The sequence below is a fragment of the Doryrhamphus excisus genome, chromosome 4 (assembly GCF_030265055.1).
Source record: "Doryrhamphus excisus isolate RoL2022-K1 chromosome 4, RoL_Dexc_1.0, whole genome shotgun sequence".
NCBI lineage: Eukaryota > Metazoa > Chordata > Actinopteri > Syngnathiformes > Syngnathidae > Doryrhamphus > Doryrhamphus excisus.
The window spans coordinates 1,478,391-1,496,833 of NC_080469.1; the positions used below are offsets into that span (position 1 = coordinate 1,478,391).

The 18,443-nt window shown below is 40.1% G+C and overlaps 3 protein-coding genes across 5 annotated transcripts in view; 2 read left to right on the plus strand and 1 right to left on the minus strand.

Moving 5' to 3' along the window:
* Positions 1–530: 530 nt before the first annotated feature.
* Positions 531–8,347, plus strand: dph7 (diphthamide biosynthesis 7). Of its 3 annotated transcripts, none has more exons than XM_058070146.1 (10): positions 531–590; positions 842–994; positions 1,953–2,080; positions 2,853–2,940; positions 2,999–3,093; positions 3,166–3,326; positions 5,754–5,826; positions 5,930–5,995; positions 7,656–7,822; positions 7,989–8,347. In XM_058070146.1, exons 2-10 carry the CDS (start codon positions 857–859, stop codon positions 8,345–8,347), a joined length of 1,275 nt encoding a protein of 424 aa, XP_057926129.1. In that variant the 5' UTR covers positions 531–590; positions 842–856. The 3 variants fall into 3 exon arrangements, with proteins under 3 accessions (XP_057926129.1, XP_057926130.1, XP_057926128.1); XM_058070147.1 differs by having other exon boundaries at positions 568–605; XM_058070145.1 differs by lacking the exon at positions 531–590 and adding an exon at positions 591–661.
* The window catches only part of pnpla7b (patatin-like phospholipase domain containing 7b), a 34,042-nt gene continuing 23,804 nt past the window's right edge, over positions 8,206–18,443 (plus strand). Inside the window, exons 1-10 of the mRNA XM_058070124.1 lie at positions 8,206–8,351; positions 10,855–10,935; positions 12,754–12,822; positions 12,917–13,004; positions 13,207–13,286; positions 14,946–15,034; positions 15,241–15,381; positions 16,444–16,603; positions 16,687–16,767; positions 16,901–17,029. Of these exons, the coding sequence (XP_057926107.1) occupies positions 8,334–8,351; positions 10,855–10,935; positions 12,754–12,822; positions 12,917–13,004; positions 13,207–13,286; positions 14,946–15,034; positions 15,241–15,381; positions 16,444–16,603; positions 16,687–16,767; positions 16,901–17,029 (936 nt within the window). The 5' untranslated portion in view covers positions 8,206–8,333. The remainder of the gene's footprint in view (positions 8,352–10,854; positions 10,936–12,753; positions 12,823–12,916; positions 13,005–13,206; positions 13,287–14,945; positions 15,035–15,240; positions 15,382–16,443; positions 16,604–16,686; positions 16,768–16,900; positions 17,030–18,443) is intronic.
* Positions 8,788–9,941, minus strand: mrpl41 (mitochondrial ribosomal protein L41). The gene is made up of 2 exons (XM_058070152.1): positions 9,852–9,941; positions 8,788–9,281 (listed from the first exon to the last, which is right to left on the minus strand). Exon 2 carries the CDS (start codon positions 9,259–9,261, stop codon positions 8,854–8,856), a length of 408 nt encoding a protein of 135 aa, XP_057926135.1. The 5' UTR covers positions 9,262–9,281; positions 9,852–9,941; the 3' UTR covers positions 8,788–8,853.

An 18,443-nucleotide genomic window follows, 5' to 3' on the forward strand; every position in this document is an offset into this window, starting at 1 on the left:
TATAACATTTTCTCCGTCAGGGATTGTAGGCTCGTGTGAAAGCAAGAAAACAGTTAACATGCTCTATTACTGCTCTATTATTGATCTATTATTGATTAGTATTTACACCCATGTTGAATGTAACTGAAATGTTAACGCTCAGTGTGTCTTAAGAAAAACAAAGTGCATCAATGTGTGTTTTTGTGATTGGCGCTACATTCCTTTGTAATGGTATTTACGACAATAAACAATGCAGAACTACTTTGGCTTCATTGCTTTTAGTGTCTTATCATTGTAAGATCATTTTTATTTTATTTTTTAAATCTGTTTCAGATTGTTGTGGTGTTAAAGGACATGAAGCATTTTTTCGTATTTGTTTTTGCCATAAAATTGTACATTAAATATTTTACTACAGTATTGTATCAATAATCTTCATCCACAGCGGATAATTGATGTTTTATTTATGAGAATATAAGAAACAGGAATTGAAAGTGTATTCCTTGAAATAAATGCAAGTGTAGTGTACGCTTAAGAACAGCAGGTGGCGGTAATGGCTGAATCATCGTTGTTATCAGCAGCAGCTCAAGAAGAGGAAGACTTGCGGCACCAACGTGAGTTTGTTTACGGTATTAAACACATTTATTATTCTTTATACTGACTTATTTTTTCGAGTAAAAGCCGTGTAAGTGTATTTCTGTACTTTATAGCTTAGTCAGCGTAAGGCTGTTGCTAAGCCAACTATAGCATCCAAGCTAGTCACAGACGAAAGAGGAGAGTTAGCTTGACGTAATGTACTTTACTAAAGGTGTGTAGTACTAGTAGGCATGTAAATTCGATGTGAAGGTATTTACATGTTTTGCAGTTGTGGTGTAAGAAGATGCAGAGAAGTAGAAGATCGAGAATTCGGAGCTTGCAAGTGTTTGACACCGAGTTGAATGCCGACACCGTGGAATGGTGTCCTGTCTCCCCCCACCATAGCATCCTAGCCTGCGGGACATATCAGCTACAAACACAAGTACCACACACTACACTTAACAAGTCATTCTAGTTATGTTTTTAAGCACAAAGTTCATTTGTACTAGTAGTACTAGTTTTGTTATTAATAGTAAAGTTTTTATTAAACACCTTACTATAAATATTAGGGATCGACCGATATGGGTTTTTTTGGTGTTGATGCCGATACCGATTTTTTTCCATCACCCTTAGCCTATGGCCGATATTTGTGGCCGATACTGCTTTTGCTCCCTCAATTTACATGAAAAAATGACAATGATAACAAATATTCCAGGTCTCAAGTTTAAACAAATATTTATTGTAATGTAAACACTCTACACAGTAGGATTCAGCTTTCTTAAACACACATTTAAACACCATTATTAACTTTAAAAGGAATAAATATTCAACCATGTGCAAAACATTTCTGTCGTAGTTAAAGTTTTATCTAGCATCGATGTGATGACTGCTCCTCCGCTGTGTTGATCTCTGCAGTAAAAGACCCTTGAGCGCCACAATATTGCATATGTATATATAAGCACGTACATATGTATACTACATGCACTTAGCGTTCATGTTGCCTATTTCAAAGCAGGTGGCATTATTTTAACTAAATTTAACTGTTAGAGGCTAATTAAAAGTTGAAAACGTACCCTTGTTACGATTCACCAGTGGGACCCTGCGTGTGTTGCAGGGTTCTCCGGCAACACAAAGCTGCCCGGCGGATGCCTGTCTGTAAATCATGCGGCGGAAAAATACATCGGCGAACCCACGCGTGTATCGGCCGATACCGATTCAAGTAAAGAACGCAAATATATCAGCTCACTGATGTATCGGTCGATCCTTAATAAATATGATTTAATGGTATTTAGTTTTCGGACTGTATGTACAGATTGAGTGAAAGTAACTATTAGAAGATGGTATGATATATGTATATATATATAATGGTTATGTATATAATGTGGTGCATGTGTTGATAGAAAGAAGAAGAGGATGTCCCTCCAAGGCGAACGGGTCGTTTGTATCTTTTCAAATATCAAACGGAAGCTTTGAGTCCTCTCACGGAGCTACAGAGAATCGACACGCCCGCCATTCTTGATATGAAATGGTAACATACTTTCTTACACGACGTGACATACTGTATATATATTCATTTATTCATTCTATCCCGCTTTTCCTCACGAGGGTCGCGGGGGTGCTGGAGCCTATCCCAGGGCACATATAGACAAACAACCATTCACACTCACATTCATACCTATGGACAATTTGGAGTGGCTAATTAACCTAGCATGTTTTTTCAGAATGTGGGAGGAAACCGGAGTACCCGGAGAAAACCCACACATGCACGGGGAGAACATGCAAACTCCACACAGAGATGGCAGAGGGTGGAATTGAACCCTGGTCTCCTAGCTGTGAGTTCTGCGCGCTAACCACTCGTCCACCGTGCAGCCCCTACGTACTGTATATAGTACAGCGATGTTAGTGGACTTTTGGTGTAAGATGATGTTGATTTAGGCGGCACGGCGGACGAGTGGTTAGCGCGCAGACCTCACAGCTAGGAGACCAGGGTTCAATTCCACCCTCGGCTATCTCTGTGTGGAGTTTGCATGTTCTCCCCGTGCACGCGTGGGTTTTCTCCGGGTACTCCGTTTTCCTCCCACATTCCAAAAACATGCTAGGTTAATTAGCCACTCCAAATTGTCCATAGGTATGAATGTGAGTGTGAATGGTTGTTTGTCTAAATGTGCCCTGTGATTGGTTGGCCACCAGTCCAGGGTGTACCCCGCCTCTCGCCCATAGACAGCTGGGATAGACTCCAGCAACCCTCGTGAGGAAAAAGCGGTAGAAAATGAATGAATGATGTTGATTTCCCTCCTCAGGTGTCATGTGCCCGTGTCAGGAAAGGTGGTGCTCGGACTGGCAACATCCACCGGCGAACTCCAACTACACGCTCTCTCTGACAGCCAGGTGAGAAATATCATATTCACGTGGTGGTTATCTCCACTCATGATGCGTGTTTCAGTAGGAAGGCGGCAGCTGTCTGCAGACACTCAGCAGCATGGAGGTGGGAGCAGAGCGGCTGATACTGTCATTGGATTGGTCCACTGGGAGAATGGACAGGTAATACAATATATGTGCTTATCTATAATATGGAATAGCCGCGTATACATAAATGGGTGTGGTCCATGTCAGCAGCAGTGACATACGGATGGTGTGCAGCGACTCTGCAGGAAGTGTTAGCGTGCTTTCCTGGGATGAAGGTGGCCTGAAGACTTTGTCGCAGTGGAAGGCCCACGACTTCGAAGCTTGGATCTCAGCCTTCTCCTATTGGGACACACACTTGCTTTACTCGGGTAACACTCTTAAAAATATTAATATAACATTTACAACTTACGTACAGTAGAACCGGGTGGTTTGCGCGCAGACCTCACAGCTAGGAGACCGGGGTTCAATTCCACCCTCGGCTATCTCTGTGTGGAGTTTGCATGTTCTCCCCGTGCATGCGTGGGTTTTCTCCTGGTACTCCGGTTTCCTCCCACATTCCAAAAACATGCTAGGTTAATTGGCTAACTCCAAATTGTCCATAGGTATGAATGTGAGTGTGAATGGTTGTTTGTCTATATGTGCCCTGTGATTGGCTGGTGACCAAAAAACAGCTGGGATAGGCTCCAGCACTCCCAGAAACACTTGTGAGGATAACCAGTAGAAAATAAATGAATGAAAATGTATGCAGTGGAACCTTGGTTAGTGTAGTCGGTTACCTTGGTTAGTGTTAGTGTAGTGGTTGTTTGTCTATATGTGCCCTGTGATTGGCTGGCGACCAAAGACAGCTGGGATAGGCTCCAGCACTCCCAGAAACCCTCGTGAGGATAACCAGTAGAAAATAAATGAATGAAAATGTTTCAGTGGAACCTTGGTTAGTGTAGTTGGTTACCTTGGTTAGTGTTAGTGTAGTGGTTGTTTGTCTATATGTGCCCTGTGATTGGCTGGTGACCAAAAAACAGCTGGGATAGGCTCCAGCACTCCCAGAAACCCTCGTGAGGATAACCAGTAGAAAATGAATGAATGAAAATGTTTCAGTGGAACCTTGGTTAGTGTAGTTGGTTACCTTGGTTAGTGTAGTGGTTGTTTGTCTATATGTGCCCTGTGATTGGCTGGTGACCAAAAACAGCTAGGATAGGCTCCAGCACTCCCAGAAACCCTCGTGAGGATAACCAGTAGAAAATAAATGAATGAAAATGTATGCAGTGGAACCTTGGTTAGTGTAGTTGGTTACCTTGGTTAGTGTTAGTGTAGTGGTTGTTTGTCTATATGTGCCCTGTGATTGGCTGGTGACCAAAAAACAGCTGGGATAGGCTCCAGCACTCCCAGAAACCCTCGTGAGGATAACCAGTAGAAAATAAATAAATGAATGAAAATGTATGCAGTGGAACCTTGGTTAGTGTAGTTGGTTACCTTGGTTAGTGTTAGTGTAGTGGTTGTTTGTCTATATGTGCCCTGTGATTGGCTGGCGACCGAAAACAGCTAGGATAGGCTCCAGCACTTCCAGAAACCCTCATGAGGATAACCAGTAGAAAATAAATGAATGAAAATGTTTCAGTGGAACCTTGGTTAGTGTAGTCGGTTACCTTGGTTAGTGTTAGTGTAGTGGTGGTTTGTCTATATGTGCCCTGTGATTGGCTGGTGACCAAAAAACAGCTGGGATAGGCTCCAGCACTCCCAGAAACCCTCGTGAGGATAACCAGTAGAAAATGAATGAATGAAAATGTTTCAGTGGAACCTTGGTTAGTGTAGTTGGTTACCTTGGTTAGTGTTAGTGTAGTGGTTGTTTGTCTATATGTGCCCTGTGATTGGCTGGTGACCAAAAACAGCTAGGATAGGCTCCAGCACTCCCAGAAACCCTCATGAGGATAACCAGTAGAAAATAAATGAATGAAAATATATGTAGTGGAACCTTGGTTAGTGTAGTTGGTTACCTTGGTTAGTGTTAGTGTAGTGGTTGTTTGTCTATATGTGCCCTGTGATTGGCTGGTGACCAAAAAACAGCTGGGATAGGCTCCAGCACTCCCAGAAACCCTTGTGAGGATAACCAGTAGAAAATGAATGAATGAAAATGTTTCAGTGGAACCTTGGTTAGTGTAGTTGGTTACCTTGGTTAGTGTTAGTGTAGTGGTTGTTTGTCTATATGTGCCCCGTGATTGGCTGGTGACCAAAAAACAGCTAGGATAGGCTCCAACACTCCCAGAAACCCTCATGAGGATAACCAGTAGAAAATGAATGAATGAAAATGTTTCAGTGGAACCTTGGTTAGTGTAGTTGGTTACCTTGGTTAGTGTTAGTGTAGTGGTTGTTTGTCTATATGTGCCCTGTGATTGGCTGGTGACCAAAAAACAGCTGGGATAGGCTCCAGCACCCCCAGAAACCCTCGTGAGGATAACCAGTAGAAAATAAATGAATGAAAATGTATGCAGTGGAACCTTGGTTAGTGTAGTTGGTTACCTTGGTTAGTGTTAGTGTAGTGGTTGTTTGTCTATATGTGCCCTGTGATTGGCTGGCGACTAGTCCAGGGTGTACCCCGCCTCTCACCCGAAGACAGCTGGGATAGACTCCAGCACCCCCCGCGACCCTCGTCAGGAAAAGTGGTAGAAAATGAATGAATGAATGAATACAGTAGAACCTTGGTTAGCATCTTTTATTCATGCCAAAAGGTCCGACTCTAACCAAAGCATACTCTAACCAAATAAATAGTATGTATGTATATACTGTTTGTGTCTCATCAGGTGGTGATGACTGCAAGTTTAAAGGCTGGGATCTCAGGATGGGACCCTCCAGCCCCACTTTCGTCAGTAAAAGGTAATGCGTATACTCCTAGTAGTACTCTTGTTACTCAACAATAATAGTCATGTCTGCCTTTGCCCAAAGACATTTTACTTTTCCACTTCCTGTCTCCAAAAAGGCATTCGATGGGTGTGTGCAGCATTCACAGTAACCCACACCGAGAACACATCCTTGCCACGGGCAGGTAAATATCATCAGCCATCTTAACTATCTACAATACTGTATCTAAACCAGGGTAGTCCCAAGTGCGGTCTGGGGGCTATTTTAAAAAAATATGTTTCTACTTGTGGATTTATTGTTGACTTAGTTGAGATAATGATATTTTGTCACATGGGTTGGTCTGTGTGCAAAAGTCCACATTACGCAATACTCAGTGGGTGTCTGCATTATTTGAGGATTTGTTTTGGAGGCCTATATAAAGGCCCAGCAAAAAGGCCAGCATTGTTAGTCCAGTGAACGGCATACTGCCACGTCTATCACGTGAACAAGGTCTCTAGGCACCGGGTATGGTGGAGGCTGGTTTGGGCTGCAGCTACTGTTAGCAACCTTCAATCAATTATGTCGATAAATAAGATCTCAAAATTTCTGAACATTTCTCAAAGACTGTGATTGTATATTAAAGAAACAAAACAACTAATTAGGTTGCAGAATATAAATAATATCATATAAAAGTAATATATATATAATATAAAAGTCAGAATTATGAGAAGAAAATGTACAAGAAAAATGAAATAGTTGGAAATGTAAAAAGAAAAACAGACATGTATTAAACCATTGTAAATTTATGAAAAAACATATATTTACGAGAAAAAAGTAGGATTCTAATGAGGAAAAAAAGTTGCAATTTTATGGGTATTTTATTTTATTTTTTTGAGGAAAAATAACAATTTTAGTAGCCTAGAGTTGAAATATTGAAGAAAATCCAAACATTTTTTTTACTTATGAGAAATAAAACAAAGAAAAAAGTATTTGTGAAATTAGTGTGGGGGGAAAATTCTGAATATTATGAGAATAAAGTCCAAATATTATGGGAACGTGTACAAGAAGAACATTTATGAAATCATACAAACAACAACAAAAAAACGCATTTATTAAAAACAAAAAAATTAAAAAAACTTCACTTTGGTTCCAATTTTCTACAAGAAAAGCTCTGATAAAACATTCCACTGTTCTCAAATATCTTACTTTTTATTTTTCTACACAAAATAAGATGAAAATAAATAAACAAATCAAGAATAAAGAAAATCAATCAATCAGTAATAAATAAATAAATATAATAATAATAAAAAACGGCAAATAATAAAAAGTTAAGAAAGCACATATAGTTGGTGGGTAGACAAATTATTTTTTTCATATTAAAATGAACAAAGCATTATTAGAGCCCTGTAGACATGACAAAACACGACTATAGTCACATTTATACTCTTTTTATTTACAACATATTGCGCAACTGCAGGGTCTTGAGACACATGCTAACTCGCAAACTAGAGAGCTAGCCACCTAAACGGTAGCCTTCAAGTTATTTCCTTTCAACTTAAATAGCCAAAAACTTACCACTTCCACACGGATAGGGAGGATAACTATTAACAGTTATTTAACCTTTAACATGAACATGAATCAAACGTAATATTTTTTTCTGGGTACATGATACCATACAGCATCCATATCAAACTTGCGCGGGCCGCACTAACATTAAACTTTCATATCAAGGCCGGGGCCTCAAACTAGTGTGGCCGTGTGTTTGAGACCCCTGATGTAAAGTATGATGTGTTATGTCAAGCATCATGGAGTTGTGTATTATTTTCATAATGATGCTAACTGGTTTACATGTGACTTGTGCGCAGCTATGATGAAAAAGTCCTGTTGTGGGATGGAAGGAATATGCGTCATCCTCTCAGTGAGACTTCCCTGGGTGGGGGCGTGTGGAGGCTGAAGTGGCATCCGACTCAGCAGCACCTCCTCCTGGCAGCATGCATGCACAACCACTTCCATATCCTTGATTGTCAACAAGGTGAGCATGAACCGGGTCACCGCCAGGGATTCTGAGCCCCAGGGGGGCATCAATTAGTTTTAGTGTATAAACTTGAGCATTTTAGCTCCATGCTATAATAATAATAATAGTAATAATAATAATACAAAAAATATAATGATGATAAGAATAGTCTGGTGTCATGCAGACCCCAATGGAGGATCTTGTCCGGTGGTAGCCTCCTACGTACTCCACAACTCCTTGGCTTATGGAGCCGACTGGTCTCGGCTGACGCCCTCCCCTTCCCCTACACAAGCAAAAGAAACCCTCACAGAGGTGGGGGGTCATCTAAAGATCCAGTACGAGTCTCCCACCGCCAGTTTGGACACGTTCCTGGAGGACGACAGTGGACAATACATCCCAGAGGACATTACAGCATCATCTACAACAGGAGACGGCCTCCACCCTGAACGGGATGTGACTTTTCTCGTAGCCAGCTGCTCTTTCTACGATCACGTGCTTCACCTGTGGAGGTGGGACTGGACTGCACCGGATGCTTGCTCCTGATGACGTAAGTTCATGGTCAGCTGTCAGCACATATCTATAATATTTATATCTGATACAGTAAGTGCAGTACTGTGAAAAAATAGTATTTGCCTCCTTTCTGAGTTCTTATTTTGTTGTTTATCACACTTACTTAGTGAGACAAAAATCAACATGAATGCACTTTTGCAGGTTTCCCGCAGGTCCTGAAAAAGTATTAAATATTAATTGTCTATTTTCAACCAATAACAAACTGCAGTAAGTAAAATGACCAGTAAATTGACACTGGTAATGTGTCAATTTTGGGACTGTGGGAAAAACTGCAGAAGGTTGCTGGAGTTGAGCTGCTGCTATTTGTCATTTATTGTTTTTATTTTGAAAGGGTTCAAGTTGTTCGCTTCTGCAAGTCTTCTTGGTGGGACAACTTCCCACAAGTGTTCCAAAAGAACCCACAACTTCCATGGTTAAATCATGAAAATATTTAATTGACCTGCTCGATAATGCGAGTACAAATCCATAGAAGACACATTTTAACGCACATAGTTCTTGGGGTACAGTTTGAACAACTTCCCGTCTTGTGTGGCTTCAAATCCGTATTTCTCCAGCCGATCTTTATCGTACGTTCCTTCATTCCAGTCTTTCTTAATCCCAGGAGCAGCCACTTCGGCAAAAAGGCTCTCTGCCGTCATCGGGGGCTCGCTTCCCTTCGGACAGCGATATGATACATATGCTTTGAGTGCAAATCCGTCCAGATGAGGCACCACAAAGTCAGGAATCATGGCGGGAATGGACACAAACTTCCTGCTGGGGAGCTTGACTCCGCTGGGTCTGGCACCTCGGCCTTTGTTGTGAGTCCGAGAACCTCTCTTGCTGGTGAATTCTGACATTCTGTCCGCTCCTCTCGTCAGGCCTCTGATCAGTGTGGACAATACGCCCATTTTGTTGTCTAACAGAACACCTGCATCAACATCAACAAATCAATGCTGTGGAAGCATCTACAGGATGTAACATAAACTAATAAACAAGCCAAACTATATAATAAATATTTCTTGATATGAACACGCTCTCTTGCCAACAGTAGGGGGCAGTATAACTCCCTTATAATCATAAAACCTGATCATTTTCATCAGAATTTTTCCCAATGAGGGAAGCCAGTAAAGACTGATTGTCAACAAGGTTGATAACGAGTTACAACAGTGACGTCACACAAAGCTACAAAGTGCATTTTAACGGTGAATGACAACATGAAACTAAAACAATTGTGCAGGTTTCCATGACAATGTCACGTCAAACACAAAATAATCTTTTCAACTAATTTTTATTTGCAAATGTTGAGTATTACGCCATCATAAAAGAGTACATACTCAAATTGACGTAAACGTGATCGCAGCCGATTTAGCTAGGTACCCCGCTAAGAAGATAAACTCTGGTTTCATTACATCATACATTTTAGCACACGCATATTATTACTTTTATTACACACATATTTTTAATGTTTGACTGTTAGCACTGAATGAGCAAATCTCACCTTGAAACCGGAGATGAGCACACTTTCCAATGGACAAAGAAGACTGTCCGACTGTCGAACAAAGTGTTAGTCGATTGGCCGAAATGAAACATTGTCGGCCAATCAGAATGAAACACACTGAAAGTAAAGTGACAGTTAATACACCATATTGAGGACCCGTTGTTGAAACACAACTCCGGCAGCCTTCAAAATAATGTAATGAAAAGAAAGCTAAATCACAAAAATAATATGCCTGCGTACACAATATAGCCTACTTTTGTACGTGTGATAGATTGTTTTTTAATTGGTTTTGGAGTTACTGTCTGTGACATTTGCACCGGTTTATTTTACTGAAATTCCACCGCGGGCAATGTCTTTTATTCTGATAAGTTCAAGAGGATAAGCCGATTGTTTTCACAAATACGTCTTGACTGAGTGTTGGTTTGTACAAAGGCTGAAACTGGTAGGTGAAAAGTTGTTGAAATGTTTCTCTGTTGACTTTATTAACTTCTGTCTTTCATTCATGTACTCCCCTTACTTTTCTCTAATTGTTGTAGATTGATTTTTGTTGCGCATTTCCGTGATATATTATTATCGCCATAAACTAAAAGTATTATCTTACTTCGAATTCAACATTTTCAATCAATGTCCTGCTTGGTGCAGCTTAAATTCTCATTTTACATATTTTTCTGTTTTCTAACATAAAAAAACCAAAGCATAAATGTGATATTTTTACAAGTGGAGTTGAATATAATGTGGGAAAATGAGTGCAAATACATGAAATGCAGTATAACGGAAGCTTTAGCTTTAAAAGAAAAAAAGACTGGACAGAAGTGGAGTCGATAAGAGCACCAATCAGTGCAGTGGTGTGTCTGCTTACAAACTATTTCTTTGTGAACTTTAACCCACATTGGTGTTGACCTTTGCCATGTTGCTCAGAAGCCTTGTGACTTCAAATATCATATCACTTTTTCCCAATACAACCTTCATTTCATTCATGTTTGATATTGTCACCCACACATAGGGTTTCATCCTATCCACCCCGTCTAATAAACCACCAGACATGGAGGATGACAAGGAAGAGGAAAGCTGCATTTTATATCCGGTATTTTTCTTCATTCATCTTAAGTACTGCATTGTCATAATCAGCTACACTTCTACGCTCTGAAAATAATGTACATTTCGACACACTGGTAATAACTACTTTTCTACACACTGAATAGTGTACATTTGTACACACTGTAAAAACTGTCAATTCCTACACAATGTAAATAGTGTTGTGTAAATAATGTACATGTCTGCACTCTGTAAATAGTGTCAGTTCCTACACTGTAAATAGTGTAGTGTGAATAATGTACATGTCTGCGCACTCTAAACAGTGTACCTTTTAACACACTGTAAATAGTATACATTTGGACACGCTGTAAATAGTGAATTTCTTTACAAACTCAATTTGTACACAATGTAAATAGTGCACATATGTACACACTGTAAATAGTGCAAATTCTTCCACATTGTAAATAGTACACATTTGTACACGCTGTAAATAGTGTCAATTCTTACACACTGTAAATAATACACATTTCTACACACTGTAAATAGTGTCAATGTCAAATGTTTGCACACTCTAAACAGCAACATACTGTAAATATACATTTCTACACACTGTAAATAGTGATTTTTGGAACAAACTCAATTTGTACACACTGTAAATAGTGTCAATTCTTACACATTGTAAATAGTACACATTTGTACACACTGTAAATAGTGTCAATTCCTACACACTGTGAATAGTACACATTTATACACACTGTAAATAGTACATATTTCTACACACTATAAATAGTGTCAATTCTTACACACTGTAAATAGTACACATCTATACACACTGTAAATAGTGTTGTATACATAATGTACATGTCTGCACACTCTAAACAGCGTATCTTTTAACACGCTGTAAATAGTATACATTTCTACACACTGTAAATAGTGATTTTTTTGAACAAACTCAATTTGTACACAATGTAAATAGTGCACATATGTACACACTGTAAATAGTGTCAATTCTTACACACTGTAAATAGTATACATTTCTACACACTGTAAATAGTGTCAACTCTTACACATTGTAAATAATACACATTGGTTCACACTGTAAATAGTGTAAATAATTCCTACACTGTAAATAATGTACATGTCTGCCCACTCTAAACAGTGAGTGTACCTTTTAACACACTGTAAATAGTATACATTTCTACACACTGTAAATAGTGTCAATTCATGCACACTGTAAATAGTACACATCTCTACACACTGTAAATAGTGTCAATTCTTACACATTGTAAATAATACACATTGGTTCACACTGTAAATAGTGTAAATAATTCCTACACTGTAAATAATGTACATGTCTGCCCACTCTAAACAGTGTACCTTTTAACACACTGTAAATAGTATACATTTCTACACACTGTAAATAGTGTCAATTCATACACACTGTAAATAGTACACATCTCTACACACTGTAAATAGTGTCAATTCTTACACATTGTAAATAATACACATTGGTTCACACTGTAAATAGTGTAAATAATTCCTACGCTGTAAATAGTGTAGTATACATAATGTACATGTCTGCCCACTCTAAACAGTGCACCCTTTAACACACTGTAAATAGTATACATTTCTATATACTGTACATAGTGTCAATTGCTACACACTGTAAATAGTGTCAATTCTTACACATTGTAAACAGTACACATTTCTACACACTGTAAATAGTGTCAATTCCTACACTGTAAATAATGTACATGTCTAAACAGTGTCCCTTTTAACACACACACTAGTTAACAGTATATGATTATTATTCATGTTAGTATTATTGTGTGATAAATGAAGCATGAAATTGTTTCTATGCTTATAGGCTCCTTTTGGAAGCGAGATGAAGACCAGGATGCAGCAGATGATAGAAGAACAAACACAAGCCAATATGGTGAATAAATGTAGTGTATTATTATTGAGTATTGTCTTACACGTACACGTTATTTGTGTTTTTAATAGTTTTTGGAATGCTTTGTCTTGTGCAGTGGACGCTTGTCGTGATTGGAGCAGCGATGCTGGTTTCTCTGATCGGAGGTGTGCTGTTCCTTCTGTACAGAAGATACAAACCGTCAAGTCAGTGGATATCTCTCTTTTTTTATTTTATTGTATTATATTAGACTATATTATATTATGTGATAATATGGGCTGAGACCCAGACCCGGATAAGCAGAAAATCCATAATTTTCCGGTCATTTTGTGTACATACTGTACAAAGACACTGATGATGACAGGATGAGATTTGAAAAATTGTGATTATCCTTTTTTTTTGTTTCAGAGGAGCAGGATGGAATTCCACATTATCGTTTTCGGAAAAGAGACAAGGTCATGTTTTACGGACGGAAGATAATGAGACAGGTTAGGAAAGTCTATTTATATAAGTATAATTTGACTCCAGCCTCAATTTTGTAGGCTTCAGTTTTCGTCGAAAATTATTATTATTATATTACTATATATTATTATATTTATTATTATATTAATATTATATTATTATATACATTTTCAGTGCACCTGACAAACTAGTCGAGTGTCCAAACAAAGCACCCACACATAGGTGACTCGGTCTCCGTGAAGAATGGGACACTATAGACCAGGGGTGGGCAAACTACGGCCCGGGGGCCACATCCGGCCCGCCAAGTGTTTGAATACGGCCCGCCCAATCTTTCCAAAGTATTTCATTTAAACTCAACATACAACCTGGCATCATGGCCTGAGCCAACCTTTTGATGGTTTTATCAATTTCGTTTTTTGACATGGTCTGTTGTTTACAAAGTGCTCCTGAAAAAAGGGACACAAGCACATAATAATAATAATAATAATAATAATAATAATAATAATAATAATAATAATAATAATAATAATAATAATAATAATAATAATAATAATAATAATAATAATAATAATAATAATAATAATAATAATAATAATTATTATTATTATTATTATTATTATTATTATTATTATTATTATTAGATTATTATAATTATTATTGGAACTATTATGATTATTATAATTATTATATTAATGCTAATTATTATATTAATTATATATAATATTATTGTTATATTTGCATATTTTACATAATAATAATATAATAATTATTATTTTAATTTTATTGTAATTATTATAATATTTTATTATTTTTAAAATATTTAAATATAAATATAAAATAATAAATAATAATAGCAGATTGCATGACAATTTTACAGATACAATAATACCAGGTGGACTGTTACATGTAAAATATATAGTCTGCCCCCCCCCCCCCGTAAATTTTGTCATATCAATGCGGCCCGCGAGTCAAAAAGTTTGCCCACCCCTGCTATAGACAGATTCCTGTGTGTTTGTGGTTAATTTGTTCATAGAACATACACAGAACGATGAACTCAAGCATGTTAGCAACATAAACAACACAAAAAATGAGTTGCCTTACATCAAAATAACAATTGATTTCCAAATATAAAACCATGTTCAGTCTCATGGAGAGCTGAAGCCTATCCCAGGGAACTTAAAGGGGGTCGGGATGAAGGTTATTGGGGTTAGGATTTCCTTTTTGCTGGTGCTGATCTCCCAACAAACCACAGCCTGGTTGAAGGATTTATTCATTCATTCATTTTCTACCGCTTTTTCCTCACGAGGGTCGCGGGGGGTGCTGGAGCCTATCCCAGCTGTCTTCGGGCGAGAGGCGGGGTACACCCTGGACTGGTCGCCAGCCAATCACAGGGCACATATAGACAAACAACCATTCACACTCACATTCATACCTATGGACAATTTGGAGTCGCCAATTAACCTAGCATGTTTTTGGAATGTGGGAGGAAACCGGAGTACCCGGAGAAAACCCACGCATGCACGGGGAGAACATGCAAACTCCACACAGAGATGGCCGAGGGCGGAATTGAACCCTGGTCTCCTAGCTGTGAGGTCTGCGCGCTAACCACTAGACCGCCGTGCCGCCCTGAAGGATTTATTTTCCTTTAAAATATGACAATTTCTAAGAAAATTGAGCTTTCACAGGTTCAGACATTGTCTTCCCCGCCGTCTACCAACTCCACTTCCCGGCAGAGAGTACGGAAAAGGACCAAAGTCTTGTCCATAGCTCGCAAGTGAGTCCAAAGTTATTTTGTTTGTACTATTACTTCATCCTTAGCTGAGAAGGAGTTGGACGCTGAAGCCTTGCAGAAAAGTACAGTCGCACCTCAGTTTTGATGCCAATTTATTTGATCCACACCAGAATTAGAACACTTTGAACTCTGGTCCCTGATGCGGTTCTTACGGATTGTGATTTGTGTGTGCGTCTTATGTGTGTTAGGATCCTACGTATCCGCAGGGAGCCTCCCTCTTTGCAGCCCAAGGAGCCTCCTCCCTGTCTTCTGGAAGCTGACTTGACAGAGTTTGATGTGCAAAGCTCACACCTCCCGTCGGAAGTGCTGTACATGCTGAAAAATGTCAGGTAACAAAATAAGCCGTGCTTTCATCACTTTTTTTTATCATAAATATGAGATGATAAGCTAATGCATGAAACAAAAAACTAATATAGTCCTTGGTCCAATTAAGGTGTTTTGGCATTTAGGCATGCGGCCCGCGGGCCAAATGTGGCCCGCAGGACACTAGTTTGAGGCCCCCGCCTTGATATGAAAGTTTAATGTTAGCGCGGCCCCGCGCAAGTTTGATATGGATGCTGTATGGTATCATGTACCCAGAAAAAATTATTACGTTTGATTCATGTTCATGTTAAAGGTTAAATAACTGTTAATAGTTATCCTCCCTATCCGTGTGGAAGTGGTAAGTTTTGGGCTATTTAAGTTGAAAGGAAATAACTTGAAGGCTACAGTTTAGGTCGCTAGCTCTCTAGTTTGCGAGTTAGCATGTGTCTCAAGACCCTGCAGTTGCGCAATATGTTGTAAATAAAAAGAGTATAAATGTGACTATAGTCGTGTTTTGTCATGTCTACAGGGCTCTAATAATGCTTTGTTCATTTTAATCTGGAAAAAATCATTTGTCTACCCACCAACTATATGTGCTTTCTTAAGTTTTTATTATTTGCCGTTTTATTATTATTATTATTATATTTATTTATTTATTTATTACTGATTGATTGATTTTCTTTATTCTTGATTTGTTTATTAATTTTTCATCTTATTTTGTGTAGAAAAATAAAAAGTAAAATATTTGAGAACAGTGGAATGTTTTATCAGAGCTTTTCTTGTAGAAAATCGAAACCAAAGCAAAGTTTATTCATTTTTCTGTTTTTAATAAATGCGTTTTTTTTTTTTTTTTGGAAAACCTGATGCGGCCCAGTCTCACCCAGACCCTAGCTCCAGTGGCCCCCAAGTAAATTGACTTTGAGACCCCTGCACTATAGGGTTGTTATTTCATGCCTAGAGGGCTCTAATAATGTTTCGGTTTTCTGTGCTGTACTACAATATTTTTGTAAAAATAAAAATGTTTTGTACACTAATATTCTTTTCCCCTGATATTTGTATGATGATGAAAGTGTACTTCCTTTAACTAGGGTACTGGGACACTTTGAGAAGCCTCTCTTCCTGGAGTTGTGCCGTCACATGGTACTGATCCAGTTGCATGAGGGAGAGGCACTGTTCCGCCCAGGAGAAACCGATGACAGTATTTATGTGGTTCAAGATGGCCGCCTGGAGCTGTGCATCCGTGAGAGTGTAAGTCCATACACAGGACTGTCAATTATTATTGCGTTTGCTTGTTGTCATGTTTTTTTTTTTGTTTTGTTTTCTTGCTGCAGGATGGCACGGATGCTGTGGTGAAAGAAGTCTTACAAGGAGACAGTGTCCACAGTTTGCTGAGTATCTTGGACATAATCACCGTATGTCTTACTTCGTTTATATCCTTCTTTTTTCCAGCTTTCATTACATTTCACCCGTGCACCCAGAATCAACATGTAGCAAATGAATGAATGTTTAATTTGTCATTAAATTATTTCGTTGTGTGTCGCCAAGGGCTACCCAGCTCCGTACAAGACGGTGTCCGCCAGGGCTGCTGTCCCGTCCACCGTCCTGCGTCTTCCAGCGGCGGCATTTCAGTCTGTCTTTGACAAATATCCTGAAACGCTGGTCCGTGTTGTCCAGGTAAAGTCTCTTATTTTCGTGGTACAGTGCAAGGTAATTCCGTCCAGGGCAGCCAATTTCGTTATATGGTAGACTGGAATGAGCTGAGATGGTCGTGGTGGCGCACCAGGGGGATGTGTCCACATTTGTGACAAAACAGTGCGCCAAAATTGCACTGATAGCTCGCCAGCTCCGATCTGGTCTATTCTCGGCGTAGGAGAAGCACACCCGGCGCAGTGAGGCGCACCCGGCGCAGTGAGGCGCACAATTCACACAGGTCACCAAAACCTCACAGGCAGGTTTTTTTCTGACCTGGTCTATTCTCGGCGTAGGAGAAGCGCACCCGGCGTAGGAGAAGCGCACCCGGCGCAGTGAGGCGCACAATTCACACAGGTCACCAAAACCTCACAGGCAGTTTTTTTTCTGACCTGGTCTATTCTCGGCGTAGGAGAAGCGCACCCGGCGTAGGAGAAGCGCACCCGGCGCAGTGAGGCGCACAATTCACACAGGTCACCAAAACCTCACAGGCAGGTTTTTTTCTGACCTGGTCTATTCTCGGCGTAGGAGAAGCGCACCCGGCGTAGGAGAAGCGCACCCGGCGCAGTGAGGCGCACAATTCACACAGGTCACCAAAACCTCACAGGCAGGTTTTTTTCTGACCTGGTCTATTCTCGGCGTAGGAGAAGCGCACCCGGCGTAGGAGAAGCGCACCCGGCGCAGTGAGGCGCACAATTCACACAGGTCACCAAAACCTCACAGGCAGGTTTTTTTCTGACCTGGTCTATTCTCGGCGTAGGAGAAGCGCACCCGGCGTAGGAGAAGCGCACCCGGCGCAGTGAGGCGCACAATTCACACAGGTCACCAAAACCTCACAGGCAGTTTTTTTTCTGACCTGGTCTATTCTCGGCGTAGGAGAAGCGCACCCGGCGTAGGAGAAGCGCACCCGGCGCAGTGAGGCGCACAATTCACACAGGTCACCAAAACCTCACAGGCAGGTTTTTTTCTGACCTGGTCTATTCTCGGCGTAGGAGAAGCGCACCCGGCGTAGGAGAAGCGCACCCGGCGCAGTGAGGCGCACAATTCACACAGGTCACCAAAACCTCACAGGCAGGTTTTTTTCTGACCTGGTCTATTCTCGGCGTAGGAGAAGCGCACCCGGCGTAGGAGAAGCGCACCCGGCGCAGTGAGGCGCACAATTCACACAGGTCACCAAAACCTCACAGGCAGGTTTTTTCCGAGTGTCAGGCACATTTCAATGCAATAAACAATCACAGCAACCACTATTTAATATACCGGTCTGAACCAGCATGTACATTTTTGTACTAATTGCCCCATCACATCCGATGTCACGCATAAAAGTATGATGCCAACTAATGAGTTTCCATCTCTTAACATCCGATTCGGAGGGTGGCCTTATTTCGACACGAGGTTCTTT